General features: G+C 51.4%; 1 protein-coding gene across 1 annotated transcript; it reads left to right on the top strand.

Moving 5' to 3' along the window:
* The first annotated feature begins 284 nt into the window (after positions 1–284).
* On the top strand, positions 285–24,462 carry ATOH8 (atonal bHLH transcription factor 8). Its single transcript, XM_087737548.1, has 3 exons — positions 285–890; positions 15,242–15,433; positions 24,096–24,462. Exons 1-3 carry the CDS (start codon positions 450–452, stop codon positions 24,099–24,101), a joined length of 639 nt encoding a protein of 212 aa, XP_087593674.1. The 5' UTR covers positions 285–449; the 3' UTR covers positions 24,102–24,462.
* The last annotated feature ends 1,163 nt before the right edge of the window (positions 24,463–25,625 follow it).

The raw sequence follows: 25,625 nt of genomic DNA, 5'->3' as shown, positions 1-25,625 counted from the left end.
GGGGGGAAAGCGCACACGGTGGGTCGCGGCGAGTCTCCGGGGGGCAGGATTTCTCTTCCATCGCATGGAAGAGCGAGATTAAAGAAGAAAGTGGGAGTGGGGTGGGGGGGAAGGGAAGGGAGGGGGGGGGGGATGAACAAAGGAGATTGGCAGCACAGCTGTTTTGGGAAGAGAAAAAAAAAAAAAAAAAAAAAAAGCCAGCCTTCCTGTTTCTTTAAAGCCGCTCATCTGCGCGGCGGGCCGGCTGCCGGCAGGCTGCGGGGAGCCGCGGGCGGACGGACGGACGCACGCACGGACGGACGGAGGGAGCCGGCCCGCCGGGGCTCCGCTGCCCGCCGCGGCCGAGCGGGCGCAGATGGGCGGCGGCGGCAGCGGGGCGGCGGCGGCAGCAGCGGGAGCGGAGCGGCGGAGCAGCCGCGGCTGAGCGCAGCGGCGCAGCGCCCCGCGCCATGCGGAGCACGCCGCTGGCGGAGGGCGAGCCCTGGCCGCGCCTCTGCGCCGCCGACCTCGGGGGGCTGCGGCGGCTGCGGCGCAAACACGGCTGCAAAAGTTTTCGCGTGGAGCTGAAAGTGCTGAGCGGGAGGAGGACGGGGCTCCGCGCTCCCCCGCCGCCACCTCCCGCCGTCCCGCCGCCCGCCTGGGAACCGCGCAACCCCGCGCTCGGCCCCGCCGCCGCCGCCAGCGCCTTCCCCGCCGCGCCGCCGCCGCCGCCCCCCGCCGCCCGCCCGCCGCCGCCCGCCGCCTCCTCCCCGCGCCCGCGGCCGGGCGAGGCGTCCGGCGTCTCGCCGGAGATCAAAGCCCTGCAGCAGACGCGGCGGCTGCTGGCCAACGCCCGGGAGAGGACCCGAGTCCACACCATCAGCGCCGCCTTCGAGGCGCTGAGGAAGCAGGTACCTGCCGGCCGCCCCACGGCTGCCGCGGCCCCGCGGGGAAGGGCTGAGCGGGGGGGGGGGGGTGGCGCCGGGCATCGCTTTGCAAATTCCTTTCAGCCCCCCCCGACCCGGCCCTGCTTTCGCTTTCGGGGTCGCCCCAGGGGTGCTGAGGGGTGCGCAGGGAAAGCGCCCGCTCCGCCGTACGCCTGGGGCCGGGGGAGGTTCAAGGCAGTGGACGGCTGACAGAAGGGGAAGTCGGTTCAAAATGCCTGGAAGTACCAACCCTACAACTGTGCTAACGCTCAAGATAAATAAATAAGGGCTTTTAATTTGCTCGCAGTTAGAAACTTTTGGACTTTTGGTTTTTTCACCCGAAGGCATGGAGGGGGAAAAAATGAAACAAACCCGAGAAAGCCCTCCGAGTGAAAACAGGGGGTGGAGAGAGGCGCTTGGCCAAGCTGTGAGCTGGGGTGATGCTCCTATACCAAGAGCACGTGTACTTGCTCGCTCTCCTGCTGGGGTGGGCTGCTCCAAAGGGATCACTGGGAATTTGGGCAGCGACGTGCTCCTGTTGACTTTTGCACAGGGCGCTTGGGGTTCCTGCAGCCACCTCTGAAACTTGCCGTGTGCCCGATGTCTGCCAGGGATAGCCGAGTTAAGTTGTGGTCCCTGGCCAGTTAGTTTCCCAGGAGTTTTACTGTAGTGTGTGCTTGAAGTGTGTACGGTGCCGAGCTTTCTTGTTGAGAGGTCTTGAAAATCCTCATGGTCGTCTGTGAAGGATAACAGACGTGTTCGCACTGGCAGGGTGGAGCTTCTGAAAGGGAAATGAACTTTTGGACAACATCCCTCCATCACCTCCCCAACATGTGGAAGGTGAGGAGAGATCCAGCAAAGCCGCAAGGTTCTTGTGTCTTCCCCACAAGGATAAATCAGTGCCCTGGCCCCGATACTGGGCCCTGTACTTCTCTCTGTGTGTTGGCACCCCGTAACAGCTCACCGATGGACAGAGATGTGCTGTCCCACTGTGGAAGTCCAGCTGCCCCGGCTTTTCTGCCTTTCCACTAAATGCCGATGGGACTGTTCCAGGTGTGTAGGAAGGAGGAGATGCACAGCGCTCAGAGGGCCGTGAGCTGCAGATGAGTCTGTGAGAGATGCTGAGCATCGCCTCTCCCAGGATGGTCCCTCCAGCCCGGTGGGAGCAGCACGCTCTGCTTGCAGGGGGGCCACACACCCAGGCTTTGGGCTACCATCTTTCAGACATTACTTATCCAAGCCATTCCCCAAGCGTGTTCACTTTAGGACTTAATCTTGTTTCCTAATTAGAGGAGCTCAGCTTGTTCCCATCTCCTGCATGATGCCTCCAGCCCTTCCCTCAGCTGTGTGTTGGGTAACTGCACCCCAAGAGTTAATCCTTCCCCGTCATCTACTTCTGCAAACAAGACTTCCAGCCCCGACCTTGGTAGGAAGCAGAGGCTGAGACTGGGGCTGTATAGCAGGAGAGAATTGCTGATGAGCATCTAAACTAGAGCATTTTTAATCACCGCACGGTGACGGGATCTGACAGCTTCTGTTATAATCGCTGTAATCCAGTGCGTGCTGGACGCTGTCCCTCCGGTGCTGAGAGGCCGCTCCTTGTGGATGCAAACTCCAGACTTGATATATTTTGTTTCTATAAGCTGCTTCCGTATCTCGGTTGTTTGATGACTGTGTGTAACGCGCTTGGAAGTGTCAGCCCAATTCTCCATGGACAGACATCTACACCACCAAAACCGCAAGGGGAAGTAGCACTGATTTCCCAAATCACTGGCAATCTTGTTCTAGGCTGAGCCTCAAGCAGAAGTCAGGCAAGCAACAAATTAAAGCCGCTCTCTTTTGGGAAATGGGCAACTCTTGAAAAGCCTCAGATTCCTGGCCTTGGCCCTGTCTTCATAAATCATTTCAGCCCTGGACTCAGCTGGGAGCCCAAAGAGCCTGGAGAACAAGTTGCTGTCCTCTCTTCCCATGAAAGCTGGTCTCTAGGGTCAGCATGGGAACATACTGTCGGAGCTGTATTCGCTCTGCAGAGAGAAAGAAATCATTCTCTGGGAAGTGTTTGCTGCAAGGTTTTCCTAGCAATTTGCTGAGGGGTGGGCTGGCTGTCCCGACCATCATTGGATGACATTTGGATTCATTTCTTGGTGGGCTGCCAGCGGCGTGCTTGGTGCCGTACGTGACATCAGGTGACAGTCAGCTTCATTGCACATACGCGCAGCGCTGGCTTGTCACTCAAATCATTCACACCGGTGCCGGTGGCGAGGCTTTTGAGGAGCAGGTCGGATCAGAAGAGAGGAGGTTGCTTTCCTTCACGCCTTGGTCAGCGGGGCCGGGAAGCGGGTGTACAGAGAGATGGGTTTGTGGAGGTAAATGCAGTAGGGAGGCTTCTCTTGGCTCGGGTAAGCGCCGTCTTTTCACATCCCCGAGCATACAAAGGGCCGTCAGCCCCGTGCAGAAGGCAATCCCTGTGTGCCGTCAGCCGCAGACCTCGGTTTACTTCTTGTTCCTCGTTTAGTCCTCCGTCCCCTCCTTGTCATCACATATCAGGCTCTTAAGCAGCTGGGAGGCTTTTCCTGAGGCACTGAAACCGATACCTCCCCGCAGACGGGCAGGCGAGGAGCGCGGGAGAGTGCTGTGCTTGCATGCAGCCGGCCCTGGCCCCGCACTCCTTTGGGAAGGAGTTGGGGGCTGGATGCGGAGCTGCTGGAAGCAGGAGCCCCGCTCAGCCACCCACGGAGGGCATCGTCCCCTTCCCCACCCGGTTTGGATGCGCAGGCCTGGAGATACCCATCCTCCCTGGCATGCATGAGAGAAAACCCCAGTGCTTGCAGGATCAGGCCCACCACAGCCACACCGTAGGGAGCCCATCCATGCCTGGTGAGGAGGAGGAGGAGGAGGAAGGGAAAGCCATGCCTCTCTGCAGGAGACCCTTCCTGTCTCAGCAGCCCACCCGAGGGCGAGCGACTGGCACGCAGCGTGCCGGGCAGATGGGCTGACAGTGGCGTCCCCGCGCTCCGCAGCTGTGTACATATGGCACACATGTTTCGGCTTGTGTTGGCTAGCTCTCCAGATGGCAGGAAGGGGTGGGTTGTTTTTTTTCCCCAGTTCTTGGTGGAGGAAGAGCCGACCACAGTCGTTTCACACAAGGAGAGACTAATCCAGCCGTGTCCCTAAGCACTTAGCTGTCCCCAGCTCGCCTCCGAAGCTAGGGCCCCCTCGGAGGTGGGAGGTAGACGGGCAGCTGCCGGCTCTGGGAAGCTGCCTGCTGTTGGGAGAGATGTGTCATTGCCATCGTGCTCGCCCCTTGGTGTCATGGTCACCAGGAACGAGGATCTCTCTCTGTATTGAGCTGCTGCCTTCACCATAGGGCCATAACACTGAAGTGGGACTGAAGATTAGATGCTCCTGAGATACAGCTCCTTCCCCTTCGTCTTGTCACTTGTGGTCTTCAGCTACTCAGTCTGGAAGAGATTTCCCCACTTCAGTCCCCCAAGCATCATTTGTCCAAGTGATCCTTCCACTGACAGTGGACTCCTGAGGCTAACAGCATAGTTCCCTGTGGAAAACACTCACCTGCTCTAAAACACTTTGAGATGGGGGAGATACTTCTGCTATACTTTGCTCTCCCTCTGCTGCTGCCTTTCTGGGTGTCCCTCCTGGGTGCTGCTCCTGTCCCCGTGGCTGGGCAGCTCCTACCTGGAGCACTGGTCTCCTGCCCTCGGATGCCCTGGCAGGTGCTGGTCAGCAGGTTCTTGCACTGTCCCAGCTGCTCCAGGACCCCCTTAAGTGACATGATGGGTTGTCACTTCCATCCTTTTTCTCTCCCTCTCCCTGCTGTTGTGGGTGGTCAATGAACCCAAACATCTCTGATGCAGACAGAGATGCGGCACAGAGCAAAAGAACCCAAGGTCATCTCCTCCTCCATCTGAAGTGCCTTTGTGCTGGTGGATGTTCCAGTTCATGATGCAGTGCAGCCGTTCGGAGGAGGCAAGATGCGACACCACCACCGCACATCTTCAGAGCAACTGCGATCCAGGCCAGGCCAAGGTTGCCAGCAACACTGGCTTCCTTTTTTGTCTGCAAATTCCTTTTGGCAGCAAGAATCTCTTTCTCCAGCACATCCCAAGTGTGAAACTGAACCATCTTAATGTTTATTACAGCATGGACTTAGCCACCAGGTTTGCTCCTGGAGGCCTTGGCCAGGAGGAGATGGTGCTCTCCACCATGAGGCTGCAGTGGGCACCCAAGCAAACCAACTCCCACCAGTATCTTGCACTCGCAGGAGTTGCGATTGAGCTTCTTAGCTGTGCTGACAGACCCTAAGGTGGCAGCAAACTCTCCCTCGATGGACGGAGACAACCACAGCAGCCTTCCTGATCTGGAGCCTGCCTAGGCTTGCACATCTGGTTTCTCTCTGGAGCACTGCTGTCCAGCTCCTCCTCAAGAAAGCAACGCATCGAGCCACAGCGAGCTAGAGTCTGCGCCGGGAGCAAATGTGTCCACAGACATTTGTTTTCCCTTGAAGTATATTGGCGTTTTTCTAAATCTTTTCACCACTGCATTACCAGGGCGCTCTCTGCCCTAGCAGCTGACAGCCTCGCTCTCTGCACTCATGTGGGTTCTGGAGATATTTTAGGGTTTTATAGGGCTTTTTAGCTGCTGGAGTGGAGGTTTTTTCCCCCCACTAGCATCCTTTCACTTTTTGCTGCCGGCATGCACGTGGCTGCTGTGGCTTGTTGTTAAATCAGTGCAGAAAAGACCCCGCTGGCTCCCGCTGGGAGCATGGTGGGGCGTCAGGAGCAGCAGCCTCAAGGCCACGGGAGGAGGTTGCGTTGCTGCGGGGTGGCATGGGGGCAAGCTGGCTGCAGGGGTTTGAGGGAACAAGGCAGGCACTAAATGCAGGCAGGACCTGTGGCTTGAGCAGTGCCTTAGCCACAAGCCGGTGGAGGCTGAGACTATTCTGGGGATGCAGCATTACGTGCTCACCCTGTTTGTGTGTCATCCCAAAGGTGGCTGTGGTTTGTCACCTCTGCAGGCGGGACACCGTATGCGACCAGTGTCGCTGGCACATCCTTACTGCGTGGTGGGCAGGCTGAGAGCTTTCCTCCATTACCTGCTGACATCTCCCAGCCCTATTCCCAGTGATTCATCCCCCCATGATCCCACCAGCAGGAACCCTTAAGATGCCTTAAAGCCCAGCTTCTGAAGATAAACCGCTCGCCGAGCTCCCTGGGGGTGACAGCCGGGCAGGGGGGGTTGGCCCTGCTCCACGGTGGCACTTGGAGAGATGCTGCTGGGCTTCGGGAGAGCTGGAGCATCCTTCACACGCTGCTCGCAACGTGTGGTGCCACCGCTGCGCGTTGTCATCGAGCAGCACAGCGTTAAGCGGAGCATCTCGGTGGTTTCAGCCAGTCTGGAGTGACGCTTACGGTTATTTAGAGCCCGGTTGGCGCAGAGCAGGGCGGCACTGTGGTTTTAACAGCTAAAGAAGATGACAAAATACTGGCCTGGAGCAATGCAAGGGGAGAGAAAATAAGGGAGAAACCAGACAAAAGGACAAAAATCCTGAAAACGATGACTGTGTGTCACCAGGAACGGGGCTTGTTTGCTCCCTTTGCTGCTAACTGATTTTTACCCTCTGCTACAAATCCCGCTCCTGTCAGGAGGTATTTGCTCTGCCTGCTGCAGTCACCCCAAGTTAACCTCTGTGTTTTCTTACGGCTCCCGCTGAAATCGGAGGAAAGAGTCCGCTTTTCTCCAGCGAGCTTTGAATCCAGCCTGTGCTCCCTGCCTTAATCCACTCTCAAATTCCTCTCTGGGCTGCGGTCCCCGTGGTGGGGAGGTGGGACACTTTATGGCACCTTACAGCAGAGCCCCCCAGGCTCTTTGTTCCTGACCTGCATCTCCTTTGGTCCATGCCATGTGTGTTCACGAAGTGATACATCCCACCCCGGTCCCAGTTTGCAGTCCCCCGTGTCAAGCAGGGATGCGAGCAGAGCCACGCATGTGCTGCAGGCTCGGGGCAGCTCCTGGCTCTAAGCAGCGATAGCAAAGGAGTGGAAAAGCCCATGGTGTCCAGCAGTGGCCGGTGACTAAAGAATCACCAAGGCCAAGCTGGAGCTGGTGTAATGCCATTAGCTGTGGTGGAGCTTGTTTTCCTATTCCCCAGGTGAATTGGACCTCAGAGGTGGAGATGGCCACTACTAAAATGTCACCCAAAATATGTTCCCCTCTATAGTGCTTGAGGGTAGCCCCTTCTAGAGGACATTTTCTGGGCGCAATGGCCCTGGGATTTCTCCTGTGATACCCCAGTAGTCCTCTGTGTAGTTATTGTTTTGGGAGGTGGTTCAAAGAGCCTGCAATAAGGTAAGAGCTTTGCTGCAGCCCAGCGATGTGGTATTTTTCATGCATGATACTGAGGGTGTGCGTTGCATGCCCTGAAGATGTGCAGGAGGCTTGGAGGGTGCAAAAGGTCCGGGGATAGTGCAGGAGGACTGTCCAAAACGGAGCGGAGCCAGGCCTGGGGCAGCATTAACCAGACTGCCGTTTGGAAGAGATCCCCGGGGTGAACTCACCCAGCACCACACCTAGGTTTTGTTTGGAGGAAGCCAATTCATTCGCTCCAAGGAGTGAACTCATGTTTCTGCAATGTGAGCGATGGGGGAGCCAGGAGCTGGGAGGGAACTGGGAGCTGGGTTATTTGACAGCGTGGACCCACCCGAGAGGCAAAGGCGCCTTGGTCAGGACTAGTGCTCCCGCCTGAGCGATGCTGCTTTTGTTCTTGTTGGCATTTTTAAGCTAGGTTTGGTCCCTGGCTGGATGCTTTGCTGCCTGTGGTGAGGCAGGGATAAGGCTTTCTTTCAAACTGCTGTGATTGCTTTGCTAGCACGGTGCTGCCCGTTCCCCACCGCTGCAGTCTGGTGGCAGAGAAACAAAAGCCTCCCACACCCATGGTATGAAATAGCTGCCCATCGCTGGCCGGAATAGAGCTCTGCGGCACATCTGACACCGTGATTCCCGCAGAGGGTTGAGGGAGGGGATTCTGCCCCTCTGCTCTGCTCTGGTGAGACCCCCCTGGAGCCCTGCATCCAGCTCTGGGGTCCTCAGTACAAGAAGGACATGGACCTGTTGGAGCGGGTCCAGAGGAGGCCACAAAAATGATCAGAGGGATGGAGCACCTCTGCTGTGAGGAAAGGCTGAGAGAGCTGGGGTTGTTCAGCCTGGAGAAGAGAAGGCTCCGGGGAGACCTTATTGCGGCCTTCCAATACTTAAAGGGGGCTTATAAGAAAGATGGGGACAAACTTTTTAGCAGGGCCTGTTGTGATAGGACAAGGGCTAATGGTTTTAGACTAAAAGAGGGTAGATTCAGACTGGATGTAAGGAAGAAATTTTTTACAATGAGGGTGGTGAAACACTGGGACAGGTTGCCCAGAGAGGTGGTAGATGCCCCATCCCTGGAAACACTCAAGGTCAGGTTGGACGGGGCTCTGAGCAACCTGATCTAGTTGAAGACGTCAACTTGCAGGGGGTTGGACTAGATGACCTTTAAAGGTCCCTTCCAACCCAAACTATTCTATGATTCTATGGGGCCCTTCTCCAAAAGCACTCCCCTGAGAACCATGCCTTTTATCCACAAAGCAGGATCTGAACCTAGGTTCAATCCCATGCTGTGCTGCCTCAAAGGTCCAGTACCTGGGCAGAGGAGGGGTATTTGGGGACCAGGGCCATGCAGCAGGCTCTGCTGCTGCATGTGGGAGTAGTCTCGCAGGCAGCAAAGCTGCTTGTCTGGTAGCTGCAAGTTGCTTGGTGGCTCTGAACTACACATCATGGTTCTCCTGGGTCCTAAATTCAGGCACTCCATGGAAGCTGTCTACTTCCACGGTGCCATTACTGCAGTTGCCAGATCCACCCACTGGTAACCAACTGCACTGAAGGGGTCTGGCAGGACTGTGAAAGGGCGTCCCAGCAATGCTTGCAGGTTTTTCCGTCATACAGCTGTAGAAATCATCATCCTCCCACCTGGGATGTTGGGAGGACTCAGGGCATGTAGCTGTCAAGGGCAAGGTAGGGAAGCCAAGTCCCTTGCTGGTGAATCTGAACACACCAACTAGCCCATCAACCAACGGGTCCCCCGAGAAGTAGGAGGACCCATATGTGTTCACCTTCCCCCTGGAATTGGGTGGAAAGAAAAAGGCTGGCTCCAAACCCTTCCCAAACACGTTTCACAACGTAACATATCTTGAAAACAGGTGATGATCTTCTGGACAAGGCCTTCAGCTTGTTAAGGCTGTTACTCATAGAATCACAGAATGGTTTGGGTTGGGACCCTTAAAGATCATCTAGTCCAACCCTCCACTGTGCACAGGGACATCTTTCACTAGATCAGGCTGCTCAAAGCCCCATCCAGCCTGACCTTGAATACTTCCAGTGATGGGGCATCCACAACTTCTCTTCTCCTCCTCCTCCTCCCTCCTCCTTCTCCCAGTAGCTCCACAGACACCAGCCCTGGAGATACTTTGGGATGGTGAGAGAGAAAGGTTTCCCCTGTGCTCAGGACCGACAAGCAAGGAACACCAGCAGTCCTGCTGCCCCAACCTGCTGCCTGTCCTCGAGGTGCCTTAACCCCGGGAAATGTCTGGCTCACCCTGGAGTGGAAGGAGGGATGTATGAAAGCCAAAACTATTAAGCACTGGACATTTATATGAACCTTCTGGAAATATTTTTGGCAGGAGGCGCAGCACAAACAATGAGACAGTGCAGTTGCGCTGTGTGTTCGGACACGGGCAAGAGGCAGCCAAATGCTCTCCCGGGGCGGGGGGGCTGATGTGTTTTAACTCCCAGCATAAAAATAAACCAGATGAATTAGCAGACAGGTAAATTCAGCAGCTTATTATGGCATGTTGTAGAGGAGCTAGCTGTCAGGAGGGCTTAGCTTACACTGCATCGCAAACACGAACGTTTCTCTGCCTTGGAGCCGCCCTGTCTTCCCTGCTGTACTCAGGGGGCCCAATTCTGCCCTGTGTGACCTTCGGGGGAGGGGGGGGGGGTGTCTGTGCAAGTCTGTGCTGCTAAGTCCCGTTTCTAGCACAATATCAGAGAGGTCTGGACCCCCAGCACTTGATTCCCTTCTTTCTTCCAGCATTTTCAGGCAGCATAAAAGCAGAGTGGACTTGGCTTTACAGACGTTATCTGTACAGGTCCAGAGGGTGTTTACAGAAATTGTATCTTATTGTTAAGGACAGAGCTACCCGGCCAGAAGCTTGATGGTGTGAACTGGCTTAATGCTCCTAAAGTCCACGGGATGCTCCTGGTTGTTCCCCACAGACCCATCATGGTGAACATCCCCTGCACTCTCATATGGCAGGGGTGGTTATTATACCCTCTCACCCATCTTTTTCTCTAGTTGCTCCCCAACCTCATCCCACAGTCTCCTCTCCAGTGCCCTGGGTGAGAATCGACTCCAAGACCATGTCTTTAGTGGATGACAGTGGCCCTCTGGGGAGCTGCAGCAGAGCCCTGCCTTCTTCGAGAGGGCTGGCTGCAGGCCGAGTGCTGCTCCGGTCAAGTGTGCGTCAAACTTCCCACGGACTTCAAAGGGAGCATCTTTGGTCATCCAAGGCCCCTGCCTCTGAATTGCAGGCGTCAAGGATGGAAAAGACCTGTTGGGTCACATCCTGTCCTATCTTCCTGCCAAAGAAGGGCTCTTCTGCACAGGAATATGTCTCAAGAGCGTTCATCTTGCGTTGCTTCAGCCCCTGCCAGCCTGGGGATCGCTGATAAGACCCATGAGACTCTGCAGAGTCCTTCACAGACTCAACCAACAAACATCCTCTGGCTGAAGCTCTGGTTCCTGCTGGTCCCAGCCCACTGCCGTGCTGATCTCCTAAAGCCGAGAATGGTGCCAGTATCCTTTCCTTTCGAGCAGACAGCTGCATTCCTTCAGATTGGTGTGAAATTTCAGTTGCAGTTCCTTCCTAATTCCTTTTAATCATTGCAAATATTGCAGGCAAGATGGTGAGCTGTGCTGCCGCTCGGCAGAAATCAGTGAGGTCAGATAAGGGAAATATTTTCATTAACTGCACGGGAACTTGAGCTCTCCCCTGGTTCCCCCTGGCTCTGAACGGATCTGCTCAGCTCCTGTCTTCGCAGCTCTCCACCAAAGCACGGACGTCTGTTCAGCTCAGGCATGATGAGCAAGAAGGTGACAGAAGGAAAGGGCTTGGTGCTCACCAGGAGCGTGATGGATGCCTGCTCACATTACCTCCTGCTGAAAATCTGTGTAGCACAGACCCCATGGGAGCTGGGAGGGTTACCCTTGCGTGGCCACACTGGCATCAGGCATTTTTCTCATTTCCAAGACGCTCGCTCTGGTTTGGGTTGGATTTTGAATGTTTCTTGGCATCCAGGTGCATCATCGATGCCCTTGAGTCCAGCGTGTGCAAATCTGTCCCCTCTTCCCTGCTGGCTTTGTGTTAAAGAAGGGATAAAAACAAAGTTCACTTTCTCTCCCCCGCTGCTTGGGGAAGCTTTGGGTCTGGATCTGAACTAAGTGGCTCATTCCTCTCTCAATTTCCCATGTTTAATTCAAAAGGAAACATTAAAATGGCAGGAGCTGAGCCAAGACAGGGAGGGTTCCTACGAAATAGTTATTCTAACACTGTTACCGTGGCAAAAACTCTTATCTGCTAATGCTGGTGCCCCGCACCCATCACGGTGGTATCTGAGCTGCTCAAGGTGAACCTTTTCCCGTGAGCGTACGGGGCAGCTCCGGTTTGGACTTTGCTGCAGCATGTGGGAAAAGTGTTGTGTAATCCCAGTCGAGGGTTTTGTCAACTGTGTAAGCGCTGAGATCTTTCTTGGAATTTGTAGCAAACATGTCCTACAAAACAGTTTGGGTTTTATTTTGTTTCTTTTTTTTTTTAATAAAAACAAAACACAAAAGAAAGAGCAAAACAGATGAGGAAAAAAGACATTAGCCTGCCTTCTTGTGTTGTAACTGGACAGTGTCTGTGCATCAGCCTCAAGGATTTCGTGGTCTATTTTCCTTCCACTCGATTTAACTTCCTTCTTGCTCTAATTCTGAAATTATTCCCACATTTCACTGAATCCTTCCATTTTAGTTCCCATCTTGCTTTGGTCTTTCACGCTGCTGTTTGATCTGGGATCTCCACTGTTCTTGTTACATCGGTGTCGAAAGAAACTTGGGTGTTTTTGCTGCCCGAAGCTCTTGCTTTCAAAATAACTCTCAGCTTATTGCATCTGGGGGCCAGGTATTATGGCCTGAGGGCAAGCGCTGTTGGCGGGTGCATAATGCTGGCAAAGAACTGAAGGCAAGGATTTGGAGAGAGATTTTATCGGGCAAGAAGAGGCCCTTTGTGCCACCAGACTCCAGCCATTTCCAGCTACCCCTCTGATTTACTCCAGAGCGACGGGGACAACACTTAGCCTTGCTTTTTCCTTGACTGCCAGCTTTGCAAAGAGGGTCTTACAGGGTGTATCTCGAATCCCATGGGACACTTAGTGCTGTTTCCAGCAGGAGGCGTCTGGAAGAGTCTCTGTCCCTTTTGGGTTGGTGTTAACCAGCAGAGATGTTTCTGTTCCATGCAACTGCCACTGGAGGTCAACGCAGCAGTGGCACTGGGTATTCCCAGAGAATAAATAGATTCCCTGCCTCCTCAGGGGTATCAGTAGCAGATGATGTGTATAGAAAAAGGCCCTTTGAAGCTTGTTGGCTTGCTCCTGGAGAGGTTGGATACTGCTGGGCACCTCGGCTGTATTATACAAGCCAAATGGACTATAGGGCCAACAGCATTAAAATCCACGTGCTCGTGGATAAGGGTGATCTGACCAGTTGTAGTTGGTTTGGATTTCCATAAGTATTTTGGCAGAGCTCCTCCCTCGGAGCGTTTGAAGAAACTGAGCAGCTTGGACAAGAGTGTGGATTAGTGATCGGTGGACAGGCAGGGAAGAGTGGGCAGGGAAAAAGGGCTGGTTCCTGCGGGAAGGGATGTCACGGGTGGATGAACCAGGGTCTGACTCAGAGCTTAGCTCTGCTTCAAGCAGGGAGTTGGGTTGGAGACCCCAAAGGTCCCACGGCCTGAAATTGTGACTGTGTGAGCTGCGCTGCTGAGTGTGTTCATAAATGACCTGGAAAGGTGGGTGAGCAGTGAGATAGGAAGTTTGCTGACAATACTCCAGCAAAAGGTACGGATATTTGCTAAAGGTATTGAGGATAAGAAGACCTACAGAGGGACCTTACGACTCTGAGTGACTAGGTAGTAATATGGCAGATGAAATACCATGTAGATGAAGTGATGCATATGGGAAAAACCATACCAGATTCCATATACCAAATGATAGACCCTGAGCTGACCGTTATCTCAGATGTGAGAGACCTCGGGGTTTCTGTAGATGATTCAGTGGAAATCTCAGGTCAGTGCCTGGTGGTGGTCACAAATCAAATCAGGAGTGATCAGAAAAGGAATATTAAACAAAACAGAAAACAGCAACATCTGTTAAATAAATACACAGAGCACCCACAGCATGAATACTGTGTGCTGTTCTGGTCCTTCCAGCTCCAAAAGGACATGTAGGATTAGGAAAGGTTCAGGGAAGAGGCTGAGGGGTGGTCAAAATTATGGGATGGCTTCTACACAACTGTCAGCTAAGGAGGTTTGGTCTTTTCCTTCTGGAAAAGAGGCAGAAGAGATGATGGAGGGCTAAAAATGTGTGTCACAGAGGAAATGAATACAGATCCATTGTCTTCTCTTCTACTACAAGAACTGGGGAATCTCAAGTGAAGACAGTTGGAGCTAAGTTCAAAACAATCAAAAGGAGGGCCGTGTTATACAGAATGGGGAGAAAACTTTGCCAAAGGATGTTGCAGGTGCTACAAGTTGAAAGGGGTTCAGCTTACCGGACCAAATTCATGGACAAAAAGATCTGTCGTGGGTTGCTAAATACAGAGGAGGCACATCTAGCTGAGGTCATGGAGCTGACGTTAGTTGGAGCCTGGCAGAATACTTGGGGAAATACTATATATGCCTGAGTTGCTCTGCTGCTCCCTTGGCATCTGCGTATGGCCGCTGTGGGGTTTATGGAGGGGATGAACCTGTCTTACCTTACGTAAACTCAGGGACATCAATCCAGGGATGAGCCTGGCTTTGTGTCTCTGCAGAGAAAGGAGAAGCTGAGGCACGAGCATGGCAAGAAGCGTTAAAAAATCTCGAACCATAAGCAGAGTGTGACACCCTAGAGAGATGAGGAGGATGGAGACTGGTACAGAGGCAGATAGTAGAGGGACATTGAGGCATTCCAGTGATTGATGTAGTATGAAAACTTAGATTGACGGGCGGTCAGACGGCCTGAGTGGCTAGGATGGATTTCAGATAAATGCCCGGCTCCAGTTTCCCGTAGGCAGTAGACTCCTGTGCATTAAAGGATGAATGACCTTTAGCAATTTTGCAAACTAGCGAACAGGGCCCCAGGCCTATTGAACTCAGAAGAAGATCTCTCTTTAAGCTAGGCATGTTGAAGTTGTGTGCCTAAAATTGAGCATATATGTAGTGCTGTGCTGGATCGTGATCGAAAAGCACTCAAACCTTCTGCAGCAGGAAATGTATATGTTCAGTTATTTAGACAAGTGCTGTTTAGTTTGACTTGTTTGAATGTTTCATGTTACACTAGAAATCTTCAAGGGTAAAGAAATAAATCACATAAGATACAGCCAGGGCCCTGAACAAGGCTCTGGTTTGGTCTCTTCTGGGAGGTGAGGTACCGTGATGGGGTGTTTCAGCAGGTAGGAATTACTGCCTCCAGGTCCTGCTGCTACAACAGCATCGTGGCTTTGCATGGGCTGGAAGTCATGATCGATGCTGTTTGAGCACAAAAATACCAGGTTGTGATATATTTGCTCATACGCCCCTTATTGCCTTATTCTGCAAGAGCTGTGATGGCATTGGAGTTACCTGCAGGCAGTAAGTTACTCAAGACGAGTAACTGGGTGGCATGGGGGTTGCAGGTTTCCAAGAAAAACAGGGCCTCCGAGAAGCGAACTGAACAGCAGGCAGATGTCTCAGGCCGTATCCTGCCATCGCGTTTTAAGCAGAACTGCCCTGCTGAAATCAAGAGGCTTCGTGCTGCTTTCATCCCCATGGAGATCAGCGGGGGAGTTCTTCTTAAAAACCTGTTGGGACCATATGGCCTTTTATCACTAGTGTTCCTATTTATGTTAAAAACTGCTAAGAAAATAACCTACAGTTGTTTTGTCATGCTTCAAGCAAGATATTTTGTTTATCTGGCCTAATTTTTTTTTTTTTCCCTGTTACCCTTTCTAGGTTCCCTGCTATTCTTATGGTCAAAAGTTGTCCAAACTGGCCATCTTGAGAATAGCCTGTAACTATATCCTTTCCCTGGCCAGACTAGCAGACCTGGATTACAGCGCTGACCACAGTAACATGAGCTTCTCTGAATGCGTGGAGCAGTGCACTAGGACCTTACAAGCAGAAGGAAGATCTAAAAAAAGGAAGGTATGTTACAGCCTCCCCCCCTCGCCCCCCAAATAACGGTAAAAGTTACAAAAGGGGGAAAAAAAAAGGAAAAAAAGAAAAAATCCAAAGTGGTTTCCTTCTTTTCTCAACCTCTTGAAATTTTCCTTATTATTTTATCCCTTGCCTTTCTCTCTTGCTTTTTCTCCTCCATCCGTCTGATCTTGTAATAACCGCATTCCTCTCTAATCAAAAGCTTTTCTCTCCTCCCCGTCCTCCGCGCCGGGCTCTTCCTCTCGTTAGTCGCCCATCGTGTGTTTTAACACAAGTGTGATCCTATTAGAGTCATCTTGGGGCTGTTATTTGTTAAACCAAACCAACCTCGAGTCGCCTTTTGGAGCCCATAAAACACGGTTGCCCGCCTGTGTTTTCTGTTTTGTTTAATCTAACACTTATCTCCGAGAAAAATCACCCGACAACAAAAAAAAAGTAGCTAATGGAGACATTGTATGTATAAACACATTAGTAAGATGTATGACCTGAAGGACATGTGGGTATCTTGAGGAAACAACGTTAAATCTAATTACGCCTTGCATTCCTTTAGGTTACTTAACACTGAACCAATTAGGTGAAATCATCGTCAAGCGGCGGGAGGAGGAAGCGGAGCGTTCTGCCAGTTTTCCTCTCGGAGAGTGACATGGGTGAATTAAAGGAGTGATTGATGTCTTTGTTCGGACTTTTATGACAAAAAGAGTTTTGTAAACTTGAATTGAACTTCCCCCTGCTTTCTGGGCTCGCTTGTCAGGCGGGATAATAAATCAGCGGGATTTTAATGGATGAATGGGCAGCTAAGCTGGGGAGCAGGCTCCTTCCCTGGTCTCGTTAAGATCTGCCTCCGATTCGGGCAGGTTTCCTCACTTTTCCTCCTCTTTAGCCCAACAAATCATCCTGCAGCAATTCAGTTTATAAATAAACACAATAGCACGCTCCCCGTTGCTTCCTCTCGCTGTCATGGGCTGTATTTATGCCCCCAGAGCAGCAGTGCCAGGCGGAGATGAGGCACTGCTCGCCCATGGCTGACAGCACTGGCTGAAACTGGGAGGTGCGGGGGGAGCTCCTGGGCCTGGCCTGAAATTGGGGGTTCCTTGTGGGGTCCGTAGTGCCACAGGCGGTGGTGTCCCAGGGACACTGATGGGATGCCACCAACACTCGGGCAAGGTGAGAGTTGGGTCTTGAGTCCCCTCCCCAAGTCGAGATGGGGGAGAAGAAGGGAATGAGCATCCTTTTTGAGGCTTTGGCAGATTGCTAGTTGGGTCTTGGGTCCCCTCCCCAAGTCAAAATGCAGGAGAAGAAGAGGATAAGCATCCTTCTTGGGGCTTTGGCAGATTGCTAGTTGGGTCTTGGGCCCCCTTCCCCAAGCCGAGATGAGGAGGAAGAAGAGGATGAGCATCCTTCTTGGGGCTTCAGCAGATTTCTGGGCTGCTGTTCAGGCTTTGGGTGCCCGATGGGCTGAGACCCATTGTCTTGGCTTATGTAAACCAATGCGAGCTTAAAGACAGAAAATGCGGAGCCAGATTTCAAATGGCTCCAAATCCCAGGGTCTTCACATCTGAGGGTTAAGGCTGGGCCCATCCTTAATTAAAAAAATAAATTAACAATTAAAAGCCTTCCATTTATGGTGTTCTCTAAAGTTCGCTCCGGAGCAGACACATGGAGAAAAGCCCCAAGCCCACTGAGAGCATGTGAACAATGAAAGGGCATCGGGACATCCCCCCTCCCAACGGGCCACCACCAATCTGCAGAAACAGCGTCACCGGGAGAAAATCTGCCTTTTCTCCACATTCTTGAGAGACACCCCCCCCCCAACCCTTCTCCAAAGGCCGTCTCCAAAAAGAAAGCTGGGCTTTGTACCTGAGGTCTTGGTCCCTGCTCTGCCTTGCTTTTCTTTCTGGAAAGTGTCTTGCAAATGCATTTCTGCTGTTCGGGAAAGTCCAAGTTTAGGGCAGCCAAAGAGCCCTGGCTGATAGGTATCATTTTATTTACAGCAGTAGTTGCTCAGGGGATGGCAAGAGCACATTCAGCTGATGAGGAAGCCAAAACCAGTAGGTAGCACTAAATAACACCAGTAATTCCCAGTAGATAGGAATGGGGATGCAAAGCCTGGGTTGGGAGGACTCATCGTGGTATCTCCGTTTCTTCTTGAGCCAAGCAAACCAATGGCATTGTGAGCATGAGGTAGGGAAATGCCGTTGTCAGAGGGAAATTATAGATCCGGGATGGCTGTGAAGGGAAGATCCGAGCTCTGGATGTCAGGTGGTGTGAGGGATGTCTCTCCTGGGGGGTCTCACGCGGGCGGCTGGATGAGGATACAATGGTTTGGCCCAAAATCACCGCACCCTCATTAATTTTGAAATCGGCACGTTTTTCTAAGCTGTGTGTGTTTTTAATCAGGTCTCCGAAACCACTGCTTGCTGAGCAGTTCCTCTGAATTATCGACTTTGGGGTGGTGGTTATATTTTTGTTGTTGTTGTTTTTTGGGTTTCCTTTCTTATTCTATCTTAAAAAATCACAGCAAGCCCAAGCACAGACCTCCGCTCCTTGAGCTCTACCGCTGGGTCCACAGCACCCTTATCTCCTGTTATCTCCATTTTATTGTGTCTCTGCCTCTATCGCTCGCTCTCTCAGCTCTCCGATTGCAATGTGCTGTGGCACCGTGAGCTTTTCACACAAAAAAGTAGCTGGTTGGAGTTTGTTTTGGCAGGCAGGGGCTCCAGATGTTGCATTTGCTGGATTGTGCGTTGCCTTTTGCTTTGTTTTTGAGGGCAAATTATCTGCTGTCCCTAACATTAGGTTGTTGTTCAGACTTTGCTGTTGCAATAGAAAATTTAATGGGTGTTTTTTCCTCCCCTTTCTGCTCCATTTTGTTAATTAGAAAAGTTGGCTTTAGCCTTTCAAACTTGACTAGGAAAAAAAAATCCCCTTTCCAGTCCTAACTACAGTTATACGGTGATTTTAGTTGTTGCAACTGAGACTTGACCGAGGGTGTTTTGTGATGGGAGATCTCATTTATAAGCGGCAAAGAGGGTAATTGAAGGGCTTCAAATGCCTTTTCCTTTAAAAAAAAAAAGCTGCATGGGGGGGTGGTGAATTCTGATGATAGTCTTCATTTTTTAAAGCTGCTTTTTGCTTGGTTGTACAAGCAATCTGGACTAAGCCTTGCCCTTCACCATGCACGCAAGAGTTGCACCACGTTGGAGATTTGGGTTGCGACACCCTCAGTGGAGCCTGGAGTCCTGCTGGGGCCACGCTCATGTCCTGGGAAGAGGGGGGGATCTGCCCTTGGCTCCAGCCAAGAGCATCCTCTGGCAGCGCTGAGGACGTGACAGCGAAAGGAAATGGATCAGAAAGGGGAGTCCAAGTTTCCTCATCCCTGGTGTACCCTGTTTCTGCACGGGACATGATCCCAAGTGGCCAGAGATCATCTGAAAGCCTCGCACGGATTTTGTAGGGTTTCGGGTCCAGCCTGCTGTTTGCACAGTCTCTTTTTAGAACCTTTTCCCCCCAGGGCCAAATTCTGGTGCCCTGCAGGAAGGCAGCGTAATGGGTCAGGGTAGGGTTAGGGCTCGGGCTCTAGGGTGCATGGCTGGGTGCTCTCCCTGGAGACTGGTGTTTTTGTGGGTGCAGAGCTGTGCACCACAGCCCCCCACAGAATCGGGCCCCCAGGGCTATGGGGCAGACCTGACCTCCCCACCAGGCAGCACAACCGCAGCCCTCCGGTCTCCGCAGAGCAGGATCTGACTGCTAACAAATACCCTATACAACACACCCAGCACTGAACAGAAAACCCCGAGCACTAAAAAAAAACAAACCAAACTCCCATCACAAGGTTCATTTTCTTTTCCTTCCCCTCCCCGCTTTGCTTTCGATTAGCCCTCGTGCTAGGCGGCAACATCGCCGTGGCCATGGGAGCTAAGCTGGAGCGGGGAGGGATGGGTGAGGGATTTTTTTTTTTGCTTTATCCTCCCCCCGTCCCGGCTCTTCTGGCAGTCGCAGACTCCAGATGTTCGGAGCGCGAGCTGGGAAGTCCTGCTGGCGCCACTTGGGGCAGAGGGCAGGGGAAAGGCACGCGAGCTGGAACCCGGAGTACTCAGTCACTGCAGGACTTGGCGCATTCCCCAGCTCGCTGCTGGCACATTCCCCGGCTCTCTCCTGGCCATCTGTTCCAAAAAAACACTTTCAGAACCTCATCATCACTCAGGATACAACACTGCGAGCAGCTGTTAGCGAGGCAGAAGGGGGAAAAAAAAAAAAAAACCCACACACACATAAAAAAAAAAAAAAACCAAACCATGCGAAAGGTCTCTTTGTGAGAGAGGAAACTGGGTTATGAATAACAGGCGAGCAGTTGGAGCTCAATAAAAGTTTTCGGCTGGAATTTAGTTTCTTGTTTTTGTGCCTGTGTGTGTGGATGCACACAGACGCAAGGAATTAAAAATTAAAAATGCGCTCTGTCTCTCTCTATATATATTCCCTGATAATTAAATGATATAGAAGCATATATAGAATGAAAAGCCACTCTATTTGTTGCAGTCTGCTGCACTAAAATGGCTCACATTGTGTATGTAATTATTGCATTATATAAAATAGTTATTGTGGTGTTCTGCCATGCCTTGATGCCGCCTCATTGCTGCTTTGCTAAAAGCCAAGCTCCCGCTGTAGGTAACACTTATTCCCATTGAAAAATTAAAAGGAGGGCATTCTGCGAGCCTATTTACTTGCAGAAGTGAACAAGTTAAGGTTTTATATTATAAAAGAGTAGTAGTGGCAGGCTTGATTTGTATGGCACTGAAAGCATTCGCTTGGAGCATATTTTTTCTGTAACACTGTATCATGACTCGTGATTTATTTAGACAGAGCCCCGAGATAAAGCCACAGCTCCCACCCCCTCGTTTGCGCGGATGATCCTGGCTGCCGGAGCTTGCTGTTATTGATCATCTGATATTGATTATTATAACACATTCGGAGCCAGCACAGTAAAAATCTTGATGATCTGCATGGCATTTCTTCCTCGCCGCTTCCCGTCCTGTGCGGGTTTGAGGGGGGGGTTGATAATGAGGTTCGACCTCCCTTTCTCTGCAGTTTGACTTAGCAGAGGTTCCTCTTTAAAAATAGCTTCATTTCCCTGCTAGGACTTGCAGGCGAGAGCGGGCAGCCAGCCAGTCTGCTTCCCCACGGCTGCCGGCTCCGCGGGCCCCGGGGAGGAGCTGGACCACAGGAGAGCAGGGACCCGCTCCCAGCCGTCCGTCCGTCTGCCTGCAGGACAGCGGGATGGCAGCATCCCCAGGGGAGGGGGGCCTGGATCTGCCTGGCCATGAGTTATCCCTGCCCCGCGCTAGCTGAAGGATTACGCACCCGGGGAAAAGACCTGCTTAAAAATGAGTTGGCGAGGGGGTAGTGAGGCTGCATAAGCCCCGTAGCAGATTCCCGTGCTTATCACTTGCGTTTGATATGTCCCTGCAACCCAAAACAGAAATTGCAAATGAGGCATGGGTGTGAGGCTAAGGGCTCATGACAAGTTCATGAGCAAGTTCACCCAACGCCGGGCAGGGCGGCATCAGCAGCTCTGTGCATCCCCGAGGGCACTGCACACCCTGCGTTGGCCTGTCAGGGGGCTGAGCATCAGTACCCCAAAGAGCAGGGCCAACAGCTTTTCCTTGCAAAAGGGATGTGATGTGGGACCCCACTGTTACGTGACAGCACCCCAAAACCCCCTTTGCTTTAAGGGGTGTTGGAGCAGCCACGTGGCAGCACGCAAAGGCTGGGGCCGGGGATTTGCTCCCACGGTGGGAGCAAGCTCCCGGCATAGGCTCCATTCCCTTTGTAGCGAGGGTATTACCAAGAATAGGGTAAGATCCGCCCCACAGATATCAGGTAACTACAGCAAAAGGAAAATGTGAGTAGAAGAGACAGGAGAAACCCGGGAACAAAGGCTGACTCAATTCCAGAAGTGCTTTGATTTATAGAGATTGAAATGCTCCGGGATGCTGCAAACTCACCAAGGTCATTGGGCCAGTTGTCAAATTCAAGAGCCATGGGAGTTCTGATATTATTAGTTTAAAACAGACCCTGGTTAATAAATCTGTCTTCAGAGCTCCTGGCTGGAGTGGAAAAGGGTGGAAGAGGGGAAGAAAGGAGCCTGTTCCCACCTAACATAACCCATGGCCAGCATCGGGCAGCGCCTGGGGTCTCACCAAGCGGTGCCAACGAGGTCTGCTGAGATCCTCCCCCACGTTGCATAGGGATCTCTCAGTTTTCTTTGCCTTGAAAGTTCACCCCTTGCCTGCCCTTGGCTGGTTTGTACATATTCCCTCTTGTCCCCCGGTGGCTGATCTTCCCCAGTTGCAGAGACCAGAGCAGAGACCTGCTCCTGAGGCTACTCTTCCTAAAACCATCCTGCTTCCCAAAACCCACCGATGCTTATTATCAGCATCGAGCGCTCTGAGCGAAAGGGTAGGGTCTCTCTGACCGAACGCAGGAGGTGTTACAGCTCATGGTCATTTCTAACTGCAGTCTCGGGTCCTGTTTGTTCAGCACTTTGCAGAGCACCGAAGGCACAAGAGAGGGAACCGGGGGCCCTGTGACTCCAGTGGCTTTGGCTTAGGGCATGAGGCTGCTATTGCTGGGTAATGCGTTCCTGCAGTGGAAAAGGTTTTCCATGCTAAGACTGCTGTTCCAGACGGGAACAGGGGGGATTTGTCTCTCTACTGTCTTTTAATATTAATGAGAGTGGTCATTTTTCTTCTCTTACATTTTCTTTCTATGTGGGATAAATTAAACAACTGATTTTTCTATTACAGGTTATGAATATATAATATTTATCATTGGAAAATAATTTTAGGGGTTTCCTAACAAAAACATTTGTGATACACTAGGCTGTTTGTTTGTCATTCTCCCACCTAAACCTCATTTATTCAAAATCCCAAATCCCAATTAAGGCCTTGAATTAGGGCAGTAGTTTCTACATTCTCCTGCTCCAAGCAGCACTAGATAGTGTCTTACAGTCAACAGAGACACCTCCTTATGGATAATAATTGCAATAATGAGCTCTGTTTTCAGATTTGGCGTGTGCCAGATGTGAAGAGTTCTTTATTGCTTACATAGGAGAGCAAGTGATGCGGGCTGGGACCGATGGAGTGACGTTTATCTGGACACTCTGTTATTGCTGGGATGCACTGGGGTGCAGCCAGCCCACGGCTCCGTCCTGTCCTCCAGCAGAGCTGCACGGCCAAACGCCACCTCCATCATATCCAGATGTGCTGACCCCAGCTCCAGGAGTCTGGGGTCCAGCAGAGACCAGCATTTCTTGCATGGAGGATGATCTGGGCCCTTTCAGCGAAATACTCTTATCGAGGGAAATCCTGATGGTCCTGGGGCAATCCTGTGCTTCCCAGGGTCTGCACTTTGCAGGAGCGGGTGGCAAGGCTGATTTTGGGTCCCCCTGCCCCTTAGCCTAGCATGGATGCTCAGCTGTGATGGTTGATCTCACAGGCAGCTGCCCTAATGATAGTAATAAAATAAATAAAATAATTTTTAAAAAAGTCAGTATCTTAGTAATACTTTATACCTTAATGTTATAATATCCAGTAATGGAAAAGGAGAGGCACTACAGAAACAAAGCGAATTGAGGAAAAAATGTTTTTCAGGCCAAGCTTTAAGGAGTTTGACCTTTTTAAGACTGTCAGAAAGATGGCTGAGCTGTCCGGGGAATTGATGACCGTGTCCAAAGGACCTTCAGAGGTTGTACTGCACCCTGAAGAGCTCTTAAATCCACTGGCAAAAAGCAAGAAACGGTTGTTGGACTCAGTAAATGGGATCTCATTTCCAATCTTCTAATTCCTAAGTTACTTAAAGGAGGATTTAGGAGCCCACGTGATGAAGGCAGTTTGGACAACGGAGATGTGATCTCATGAAAGAGCAGGCCCTGAGGATTTTACTCTGTTTTGAACTATGCTAACGATTGTTTGTGGGATATTCACAGGGCTTATTTTAATGTTAAAGGGGGTTTAGATGAGGTTTTCCCTGTCAGAAGCTGCTGTGCTTTGGAGTTGTGCATTTTCCAATGGACCTGGCTGTAATACTCGGTAGCCAAATGCAATTACCCGAGTACCTCTGCCATGGCCGTGACTCGCATGGGGATGCGCAGGCACAAGGGACAGGTTGCAGTTCTGTGGGCTGAGAAGCCATGCACGCAGAAAAGTAAATGCAATCCCTAAAATACAGAAATTAACCCCGTATCCTGCACAAATCCATCTTGTCCCAACTCCTTTGCTTTCCCTCTGTAATTCTGAGATCTGGTTCCGAAGCTGAAAATAGACTCAAAAAGCTGCAGGTCTTGTCAAAAGCAGGTATTTGCCATCATTTCTAATTTTTTTGCAGCAGGAGCTAGAGACAGCACCTAATTACCTGGTTGCATTTCTTCCCCAAACCTTCCTCGTCCCCTCTCTGCCAGTCCCTCTGCTCTACGTGGGCTCTGGCCACCGTTGTGGCACCTACAGGTGGTTGCTCTGCAAGCCCCACTTTTAGCGGGTCCCATGGCCAACAGTCCCGAGGACACCCCAGCGTGTGTCAGCAACGGTCATTTGTGCAAGGAGCCGCTGGCACAGCATGTGTTCGCTGTTCTGATGGTGCATCTTTCTCTTTCCAGGAGTAATAACCAGGAAAGGAGGATTCAGAAGAGCTTCCAGCCAGAGTTACATCTGTTCTTGGCAAAGGTTGCGTGATCCAGATGAAGACTGCAAGCAGCTTTTTTGCAGAAGCCCCTTTTCGAGATGACGATTGGCCAAGGAACTTTCTTAATTTCTGGAACAGAAAGGAAAAAAGGAAAAGAAAAAAAAAAAAAGGACGGGGACGCTTCTTACTGTTGTTAAGCCAGCCACCTTTTAGTACGTGCAATTTATTTAGCACTTTTCCCTTTGCTTAACTGGGAAATGTTACCCTCTCAGCTCATGTGTACAGTAATTTTTTGTTGTTGTTGTTGTTGCTGTTGTGCCAAAGATTTGATGGAGCTTCTACACTGTGTCTTATTTTTGCCTTAACGTTAAATCTTTGAGCCAAAGAAAAGTCAGAGGTGCCATTCAGATGGCGGTGAGCAGGCCAGCCAGCTGTCGGTGACAAATCCGAATTTCTGAATCCTTCTGTGAGTCGCCTCTTATTCCTCCTGCCCGCACTTCTCTGCCTGCAGCCCTGGAACCAGCGTTCAGTGTGGGCAAGAGCTGGGACAACACCAAATCATGCTTCGGCGTTCAGGTTTGCGTCTGTCTTTGAGCTACTCCGTAGTTCTGCCTTTTGGGCAATTTCCTGACGTTCGTGCCTGTGCGACACATCCACAGGGTAGAAATACTGACACGAAGTGAGAGCTGAAACAGGAGCTATGAATTTTTTTTTTTTTAATAAATAAATAAAATTAACTAAGCAAAAGCTAAGTGCCATGTAAAGCAAAGAAACAAAAAGGAAATCTAAAGAAAGTTCAGCTAGGCAGAATGAAATGCAGCAAAATGATTCAGCGGGCATTTCAGGTTTGTGAAGTCGTTTTTTCCGTGGGGTTTTTCAAGTGGTCGGAAACCCATGTAATGCAAAAGCATTTGAATCCTATACTGTACCTTTCACTTCAAATTGAAGTAAAAAAAAAAAGAAAAGATTGAGAAACATTTGCTTGGAGTAAGCAGACTTTATAGGTAATGCAGTTTGTATGCAAGACATCTGCTAATGATGGGGGGACAGAGCTCTGTGTTCAAGTGAAAAAAAATATGGGTTTCCAAACCAAGGAGATTAACATATTTTGTTTCCCACTCAAGGTAAAGGTTATTTGTGAGGCCAGATTCCCATCCTGGCTACATCAGCGTAAATCGGGTTCCCGGGTGTCTGACTTACTCCAGTCTGAATCTGGCCAGGCATCGCCAGGTGCTAGGGAGGGCGAGGGGCTGGGGTGGGTGAGCATCAGCGGGCAGGGGAGGGGAATAGTCTCTGTTTTACTGACATGAATACGAAACTTGAACTTCTCAGTGCCTGCCCGTTTATTTTCCGAGCTGAGCAATTGGCAGGTGAAGGCCAAGCTGGGGAGCCAGTATGCAAAAGCTGAGCTCACCGGAGCAGGGTCTGGGTCTGGGGGGAGCCAGGCTGTGCAGTGATGGTCTGCTCGCTGCCAAGTCTCCTGGCCCAGGTGAGGACGGGTGAG

The sequence above is a fragment of the Nipponia nippon genome, unplaced genomic scaffold (genome assembly GCF_047370975.1).
Source record: "Nipponia nippon isolate SJK-2023a ecotype South Korea unplaced genomic scaffold, ASM4737097v1 scaffold_6, whole genome shotgun sequence".
NCBI lineage: Eukaryota > Metazoa > Chordata > Aves > Pelecaniformes > Threskiornithidae > Nipponia > Nipponia nippon.
Note: the sequence above shows the minus strand (reverse complement) of the source record. Positions and strands in the feature narration are given on the sequence as shown.